Consider the following 9,939-nt stretch of genomic DNA (forward strand, 5'->3'; position numbering starts at 1 on the left):
GAGTTCATAAATGTACTTCCTCAGGGATAAGATGTTTATAAAATTAAATCAAACAGTCCCTATGAGATGCAAGCTCATGTTATAGTACACAAAAATATCTAAACACATCTGTTATAATTATCAACCATTTTATGACAAAGGGCTATGTGATAGCTCTTAACTTATATAAAGAAATTCCTAATTGTAACAACAAACATGTCTTGAAGCCAGTGTGTGTGAAGGACAAGGTTTATTATAAGAAGAAGCCTCTTCTCTGCCTTTTTGAAAAGAAGAATAGACCCTGTCTTGAGACAACAGGACTGGGTCCCCACCACGTGTAAATTCTTTGAAGATAAAGAGACCTAATCCAGGCAGGTTTCTAGGTCTTAGACTTGGAGAAAACTGTAACTTGGAGCTGAGATAAGATGCTAGGAGATTCACACATCAGGAAGGGGGCAAGTTCAGGGAAAGGGAATAAAGGGAATTTTAAAAATTACCAAAAACTGGATTCACTTGACCTCTAACCCTGTCTTTTGGGAACTGAGATTCATTAAGAAAACATCCTTTCTATCCAGAGAACTTTTCCACTTGGGAATCATGTGCATAGAGACTGGACTCACAAAAGGGAAATGAGCCTAATGAGCAGATATAGGGAGCTGTAAATACCTCCTCATCTCCAGTCTTTCAGCCTCTGCAACCTTGGATGGGAAGGACCATGCTTCTTGTCTGTTTGTTCCAAGTCCTTATTCTGGCTGGAGTCCGATGCTTCACTCCCTCCTGTCTCGGATGAGGACAGAGCTTTAGGCCCTATCATCTGCTGTCCAGGGAGGAATTCAGACTTCCTCAGGACACCTTCCTGTCAGACACCCCAGCAAGGTGAGTCCAACACCCCAGTGGACTGTGGATGACAGGGTCAGAATGGAAGCCAAGAACATTGACCAATCATCACCTGAGAGCCAATTCAACTTAGCCCAGAGCATAAGATCCCTGTGTTTGTTTGTTTGATTGATTGGTTGATTGATTGACTGATTGACTGATTCAGAGCTAATGTTCATTTCACAGAGTGACTGCTACTCACATTTTTGAAGGTCTTTCATATTCTTTATCATTAAATTGCTATTATTGCAATGCTAGAAAAAGTATGTTGAGATTGTTAAACTCAAAGCGTGGTTCTAATCCGGTGTGATTTTGTCTCCTGAGGGTCATTGATCACTGTCTGGAGCCAGCTTTGCCTGTCACAGTGGAGAGGGGTGCATGGAGGTAATGTCTAAACACCCTACAATACACAGGACACCCCAGGGCAGGTTCTGGCCAGAATGTCCATGGTGCAAAGATAGAGAAACCATGAAGTAAAGAATATCAGTATTTGAATCATAGCTGCATTCAAGTTCTGCCTTCAATCTTGTAACAACTTACATTTCTGCCAGCAAATTCACAGTAACCCCTTGGACACCAGTTTAAAGGTTCCAACCACAAAGAATGTAACAACTCTATAAGTTTTTGTTCCCCAGGCTGCTGGTGATAGAGATGTTTCTTACTGTTCTTAAACTATCCCTCAGTTTCAGTGAACTTCATATATTTGATGATCATTCTTACTGGGTTTTATTATTATGTACTCATATGTTATTCTCTTTCTTGAGCTCTCTTTTATTTTTAAAACACTATCAGCATTTCAAATGATTTCTTCAGATCCTTATTTCTCAATTGACTTTTAGAACATATTTTTACCATAAAAATTTGACATTTTATTTAAATACATCGACCTGCTTACTTCTGAGTTTCTTGTTATATTTAAGTGGTGGTGTCCAACTGAAATTTTTGTGTGTAGTTTTCTTGATGTTCTAATATATGCTATGGTTACATCAATATCAAGGTCATAATCCTCTGAGTTTTAGTAAGATCTGAGAGAGGGGACCAATTTCATATTCTTCCAAATAGGTATCCCTTTATGTCACCATTTATTTAGCAATTCAACCTTTTCCAACGAAACTGAAATGCAACCTTGCCATGTAGTAAATGTCCTTAGACACTGAGACCTAATTCCTAACACATATAACAAATAAAAACTGAGGATCTGTCATGGGCCAGAACATTCTAGTAACATCACATGTTATTACATGTAATATAACATTTCATGTTATATCCTTTCATATCTAGGCTTTTTCCAGTTTAGTTATTAATCCATGTTGATATCATTGATGATTGCTATTTTATATCCCATTTCAATTTGCTATGGTTTTTCATACAAATTCACCTAGGACAGTTGTTTTGAAACTACTCATTTTACATTTTAACCTGGTTTTGTGATCCCTTCATATTTTTCATTCTCTAACTTTTCATATTCTTAGGTCTTTTTATATTAAGCATTTATATTCACATAACTTGGTGAAAAAAAAACAAAAGTAAACCAGGAAGGTGAAGTCTGTGGACTTTTGAATCATGTATCATAACAGTGAGGACAGAGCACAATGAAATAAATGTGTGTATGATATGAAGTCTGCAGACAGAATGATATGAAGCAAATTATTGAGTACAAAATGATTGAATTGTCATGGTGTGGACAGGATTACAGAGCATGGTCTGTGGACCCCTTTGCACATTGGATGAAATCCAGTTTGAGGATTAGAGTGTTCCCCTTGGGTTTGTCAAAGGAGAGAACAATACCCAAAGCCCAAGAATATCAATAAAAAGATTCCACATTACAGAAGGGAGAAAGGGGCTAACCTCATTTCCTATCAGACCACATATAAAGAATCGGCCAAATAATGATGCAGGAGGTACAAGAAAAATAAGTCTTCTATGCTTGATATAAAAAATGCCCAACTAGTTGTAATGTAAGGGGATTAACATAAGAATAAAAAAATTTAAAAAAAAATGCCCAACTTTTGTTGTTTTGTATATACTTCCTTTTGTGAGGTGTTGGTTTAACCCTTTGCTAATTTGGGGGGGTGTACAATATAAATATATGTATTACACCTAATTAGAACCACACATTGAGTTTAACAGTCTCAACATAATTTTTCTAGCATTGCAGTAATGGCAATTCAATGGTAAAGAATATGAAAGACCCTCAAAAGTGTGAGTAGCAGACTCTCTGTGAAATTGACATTAGCACTGAATAAATTAATCAATTATATATATGCATATATATACATATACACATAAATATATATATGTTTATATATATTATTTGTCCATGGGAGGCTTAAGAATTGGCATTTCTGTAAGTCAAACAGAGAAAGACATGTATCATATGACCTCACTGATATGAGGAATTCTTAATCACAGGAAACAAACTGAGGGTTGCTGGAGTGGGGGGTGGGGTGGGAGGGATGGGGTGACTGGGTGATGGACACTGGGGAGGGTATGTGCTCTGGTAAGCGCTATGAATTGTGCAAGACTGTTAAATCTCAGATCTGTACCTCTGAAACAAATAATGCAATATATGTTAAGGAAAAAAAGAAGAAGAAGAAGAAGGTAGCAGGAGGGGAAGAATGAAGCAGGGGAAATCGGAGGGGTAGACGAACCATGAGAGACGATGGACTCTGAGAAACAAAGTGAGGGTTCTAGAGGGGAGGGGGGTGGGAGGATGTGTTAGCCTGGTGATGGGTATTGAGGAGGGCACATTCTGCATGGAGCACTGGGTGTTATGCACAAACAATGAATCATGGAAGACTACATCTAAAACTAATGATGTAATGTATGGGGATTAACATAAGAATTTAAAAAAAAAAGAATTGGCATTTGTGCACTTTACAGGAGAAAGATCACTTACCTGGCATACTTGGGTTGGATCCATGCCTAACATAACCAGGATGGTGGGGCTGAGAAAGACAGGGGAATAACACAACCCAGGAGGCCACGGTGTCCTGTGTGTGTGTGACTAATAGAGTGTGAGCAGCCCCCACAACAGGGTGCCAGGACTCATAACTCCCAACATGACACAATACAGGGGTCAGAACTCGATCAAGAGAGGCCACTAAGAAGGGGATCTTGTTTAATTCATGGGATGCCTTTGCAACACGATGAATACAGTGGGAGAGGCAGCGTGGACAAGGAAGTCCCTGTGCCTTGAGGGTTCAGAGGTAGCAGAGAGGCCACTTCCCTCCTCAGCATGTCTGACAGTGTCTCTCCTCAATCTCCCTCCTGTTCATTCCCCTTGCAGCACTGGCTTTGCTTCTTTGACTTGAACCTTGGAAACAAGTACCTCCCTCGAGGCTTTTGCATTGGCTGTTCCCTCAGCTGGGCACACACTTTGCCCATATTCCTTCATCTACCCCTCTGTCTTACTTGAGGTCTGTGTTCCAGTGTCACCTTGTTTGCAGAATGGCCTACATACCCATGAAAATAGCATGCCCTATTCACTCTCTGCTTTATCCCTGCTTTCCTTTTCTTCATACCACCTGCCACCACCTGAAATACTATTTAAATTTCTTATTTGTTAATGTATTCTTTCTCCATCATTGAATGATAGGGACTTTTGTTCTTTACCACCCCATACTCCTTGCCTACACAATGCCTAAAATGTAGACAGCATTCAATTTATTTTTCAGAAACTTAGAATAATTTTTAAAGTAAAATTATAGAATACATGACCTTTGGTAAAAAAGTGATTGGAACAAAAATTCCAAAACTATGGGGGTATAGAAGTTCCCCTAAAGTGGACCATATGTAAGCACAACATATTAAAGTGAATTTCTAGAATATAAAATTTTAAAAGTAGCATTTAAAAACTGAGAGTAATATAAGATCATGTGAAAATTAGTCATGCTATTTGCTTCTGTCCTTGAAGTCACCTCCACCACATGGAACCAGGAAATGAAACACAAATTTCAAAGTTTCACCTTCTAGGACTACCAGAGGACCCACAACAGCAGCCCTTCATATTTGGGCTTTTCCTCTCCATGTACCTGATCACTGTGTTTGGAAACCTGCTCATCATCCTGGCCGTCAGTTCAGACTCCCACCTCCACATGCCCATGTACTTCTTCCTCACCAACCTGTCCTTTGTAGACATCTGTTTCACCTCCACCATCATCCCCAAGATGCTATGGAACATCCAGACTCAGAGCAAAGTCATAACCTATGAAGGCTGCATCACACAGATTTATTTTCTCATACTCTTTGCTGTGTCAGAAATCTTCCTCCTGAGTGTGATGGCCTATGACCGGTTTGTGGCCATCTGTCACCCCCTGCACTACACGGTCATCATGAACCCCCGGCTCTGTGGACTGCTGGTTCTGGTGTCCTGGATCATATCTATCCTGAATTCCTTGTTACATAGTTTAATGATGTTGCGGTTTTCCTTCTGTACACACTTCCAAATCTCCCACTTTTTTTGTGAACTCAATCAGATGATCCAACTTGCTTGTTCTGATACCTTTCTTAATAACTTAGTGATGTATTTTGCAGCTGTCCTGTTGTGTGGTGGTCCTTTTGCTGGGATCCTTTATTCTTATTCTAAGATTGTTTCTGCCATATGTAGAATATCATCAGCTCAGGGCAAGTATAAAGCATTTTCCACCTGTGCATCTCACCTCTCGGTTGTCTCCTTGTTTTATTGTACATTGCTCGGTGTGTACCTTAGCTCTGCTGCTCCCCAGATCTCCCACTCAAGTGCAGTGGTCTCTGTGATGTACACCGTGGTCACACCTACGCTGAACCCCTTCATCTATACCCTGAGGAACAAAGATATAAAGAGGGCTCTGAAAGGAATCATTGGGGTTCCAGTGATGTGAGGGCCAATCATCCTGGGGCTGAAGAAGTGCCCATGATTGCAGGGCTCACAGCGTCAGAGCCAGGAACTGCCATTCTTTGATCAGACTGTGGAGGTAGAATCGGCTCCTTCTATTTATTTCCTGGAATTTCCATTTGTTTGAATTCAACTTCTCCATACATTTAAATAACTCATTTTATTAACCTTCTACTCTATCTGATACACAGATAGTTTTCACCTTTGTCCATAATATACTTTTCAAAGTTTTTTCCAACCTTGATCAAAAATATTTGGAAATTCTCATTTATTGCACAGGTTACCATGGATTTCTTAAGAATACTTTCTACTTGGGGCACCTGGGTGCCTCAGTCAGTTAAGTATCTGCCTTTGGCTCAGATCATGACCCCAGGGTCTGGGGATTGAGCCCTACATTGGGCTCCCTGCTCAGTGGAGAGTCTGCTTCTCTCTCTTCCTCTGTGTGCTGCACTCCCTGCTTATGCTCTCTCTCTCTCTCTCTCTCTCTCTCTCCCTCTGTCAAATAAATGAATAAAAAAATCTTAAAGAACACTTTCTACACAAAAAACATATATCATCCCAAGTAATTTTCTCTTACGTTAAAAGAATAGTCATGTTATTCATATAGAAAAAAACTAGTTTGATAACTATGGTCATTTATATAATTTTACAATAAAGGAAAGTATGAGATCCCAGCTTTTACCTTTTTTTTTTAATTTTATTATGTTATGGGTTTTTTTTGTTGTTGTTGTTTTTTAAGATTTTATTTATTTATTTGAGAGAGAGAGAATGAGAGAGAGCACGTGAGAGGAGGGAGGGTCAGGGGGAGAAGCAGACTCCCTGCCGAGCAGGGAGCCCGATGCGGGACTCGATCCCGGGACTCCAGGATCATGACCTGAGCCGAAGGCAGTCGCTTAACCAACTGAGCCACCCAGGCGCCCTCCATACAATACATCATTAGTTTTTAATGTGGTGATCCACGATCCATTGCTTTCGTATAACACCCAGTGCTCCATGCAGTACGTGCCCTCCTTAAAACCCAACACTGGGCTAATCCATCTCCCCACCCACCTCCCCTCTAAAACCCTGTTTGTTTCTCAGAGTCCATAGTCTCTCATGGTTCATCTCTCCCTCCGATTTCCACCCCCCTTCATTTTTCCCTTCCTTCCCCTAATGTCCTCCATGCTATTCCCTATGTTCCACAAATAAGTGAAAGCATATGATAATTGACTTTCTCTGCTTGACTTATTTCACTAAGCATAATCTCCTCCAGTCCCATCCATGTTGATGTAAAAGTTTGGTATTCATCCTTTCTGATGGCTGAGTAATAATATGCCATTGTATATATGGACCAATCTTCTTTATCGATTCATCTGTCGAGGGCATCTCAGCTCTTTCCACAGTTTGGCCACTGCGGACATCACTGCTATGAACATTGGGGTGCATATGGCCCTTCTTTTCACTACATCTGTGTCTTTGGGGTAAATACCCAGAAGTACAATTGCTGGGTCATAGGGTAGCTCTATTTTTAAATTTTTGAGGAGCCCTCACACTGTTTTCCAAAGGGGCTGTACCAACTTGCATTCCCACCAACAGTGTAAGAGGGTTCCCCTTTCTCCACAACCTCTCCAACATTTCTTGTTTCTCTCCCTGCCCATTTTTGCCATTCTAACTGGTGTAAGGTGGTATCTCAATGTGGTTTTGATTTGGATTTCCCTGATGGCTAATGATGATGAACATTTTTTCATCTGTCTGTTAGCCATTTGTATGTCTTCTTTGGAGAAGTGTCTTTTCCTATCTTCTGCCCACTTTTTGACTTGATTATTTGTTTTTTGGGTGTTGGGTTTGAGAAGTTCTTTATACATCTTGGATACCAGCCCTTTATCTGTAGTGTCATTTGCAAATATCTTCTCCCACCCTGTGGGTTGCCTCTTTGTTTGGTTGACTTTTTCCTTTGCTGTGAAGAATCTCTTTATCTTGACCAAGTCCCAAAAGTTCATTTTTGCTTTTGTTTCACTAGCTTTTGGAGATGTATCTTGAAAGAAGTTGCTGTGGCCGATGTCAAAGAGGTTACTGCCTAAGTTCTCCTCTAGGATTTGGATGGAATCCTGTCTCACATTGAGGTCTTTCATCCACTTTGAGTTTATCTTTGTGAATGGTGTTAGAGAATGGTCGAGTTTCATTCTTCTGCATGTGGCTGTCCAATTTTCCCAACACCATTTATTGAAGATACTGTCTTTTTTCATTGCATGTTTTTTCCTGCTTTGTCAAAGATTATTTGACCATAGAATTGAGGGTCCATATCTGGGTTCTCTATTCTGTTCCATTGCTCTATATGTCTGTTTTTGTGCCAGTACCATGCTGTCTTGGTGATCACAGCTTTGTAGTATAGCTTGAAATCAGGAAATGCGATGCCCCCAGCTTTGTTTTTCTTTTTCAACATTTCCTTGGCAATTCGGGGTCTTTTTGGATTCCATACAAATTTTAGGATTGTTTGTTCCAGCACTTTGAAAAATGTCATTGGAATTTTGATTGGGATGGCATTGAAGGTATAGATTGCTCTGGGTAGCATAGACATTTTCACAATATTTATTCTTCTGATCCATAAGCATGGAATATTTTTCCATCTTTTTGTGTCTTCTTCAATGTCTTTCATGAGTGTTCTGTAGTTCCTAGAGTATAGATCCTTTACCTCTTTGGTTAGATTTAATCCAGGGTATCTTATGGTTTTTGGTGCTATTGTAAATGGAATCGTTTCTCTAATTTCTCTTTCTACAGTTGCATTGTTAGTGTATAAGAGAGCAACTGATTTCTGTGCATTGATTTTGTGTCCTGCCACATTATTGATTTGCTATATGAGTCCTAATAATTGGGGGGTGGAGTCCTTTGGGTTTTCCACATAAACTATCATGTCGTCTGCAAAAAGAGAGAGTTTGACTTCTTTGCCAATCTGAATACCTTTTATTTCTTTTTGTTGTCTGATTGCTGTTGCTAGGACTTCTAGTACTATGTTGAACAATACTGGCGGGAATGGGCATCCTTGAGGTATTCCTGACCTTAAAGGAAAGGCTCTCAGTTTTTCCCCATTGAGGATGATATTCGCTGTGGGTTTTTCATAGATGGATTTATGAACTTGAGGAATGTTCCCTCTATCCCTATACTCTGAAGAGTTTTAATCAGGAAAGGATGCTGTATTTTGTCAAATGCTTTTTCTGCATCAATTGAGAGGACCATATGGTTCTTCTCCCTCCTCTTATTAATGTGTTCTATCACATTGATTGATATGCAAATGTTGAACCACCCTTGCATTCCAGGGATAAATCCCACTTGGTCATGGTAGATGATCCTTTTAATGTATTGTGGGATCCTATTGGCTAGGATTTTGTTGAGGATTTTGGAATCCATATTCATCAGAGATATCAGTCTGAAATTCTCCTTTTTGATAGGGTCTTTGCCTGCTTTGGGGATTAAGGTAATGCTGGCCTCTTAGAAGGAGTTTATAAGTTTTCCTTATGTTTCTATTTTTTGAAAGAGCTTCAGTAGAATAGGTATTATTTCTTCTTTGAATGTTTGGTAGAATTCCCCAGGGAATCCATCAGGCCCTGGACTCTTGTTTTTTGGGAGGTTTTTGATCACTGCTTCAATCTCATTACTGGTTATTGGCCTATTCAGGTTGTTGATTTCTTCCTGTTTCTGTCTTGGCAGCTTATAGGTTTCCAGGAAGGCATCCATTTCTTCCAGATTGCTCAGTTTATTGGCATGTAGTTGTTGATAATAATTTCTAATACTTGTTTCTATTTCCTTGGTGTTAGTCGTGATCTCTCCCCTTTCAGTCATAATTTTATTAATTTGGGTTCTTTCTCTTTTCTTTTAGATAAGTCTGGCCAGTGGTTTATCGATCTTATTAATTCTTTCAAAGCACCAACTTCTAGTTTCATTGATCTGATCTACTGTGTTTCTGGTTTCTAAATCATTGATCTCTGCTCTAATCTTAATTATTTCTCTTCTAACGTGTGGCTTAGGCATCGTTTGTTGCTTTTTCTCTAGTTCTTTAAGATGTAGAGTTAGTTGGTGAATTCGGGATTTTTCTTTTTCTTTTTTTTTTTTTTTTGAGTGAGGCTTGGATGGCTATGTATTTCCCCCTTAGGACCACCTTTGCAGTATCCCATAGGTTTTGGACCAATGTGTTTCATTCTCATTGATTTCCATGAATTGTTTAAGTTCTTCTT

The 9,939-nt window shown here is 39.5% G+C and overlaps 1 protein-coding gene across 1 annotated transcript; it reads left to right on the forward strand.

The window, feature by feature from the left end:
- Positions 1–4,781: 4,781 nt before the first annotated feature.
- Positions 4,782–5,717, forward strand: LOC118022940 (olfactory receptor-like protein OLF4). The gene has a single exon (XM_035023895.1). It carries the CDS (start codon positions 4,785–4,787, stop codon positions 5,715–5,717), a length of 933 nt encoding a protein of 310 aa, XP_034879786.1. The 5' UTR covers positions 4,782–4,784.
- The last annotated feature ends 4,222 nt before the right edge of the window (positions 5,718–9,939 follow it).

This window comes from Mirounga leonina, unplaced genomic scaffold (genome assembly GCF_011800145.1).
Source record: "Mirounga leonina isolate KUSES-001 unplaced genomic scaffold, KU_Mleo_1.0 Mir_177912, whole genome shotgun sequence".
NCBI lineage: Eukaryota > Metazoa > Chordata > Mammalia > Carnivora > Phocidae > Mirounga > Mirounga leonina.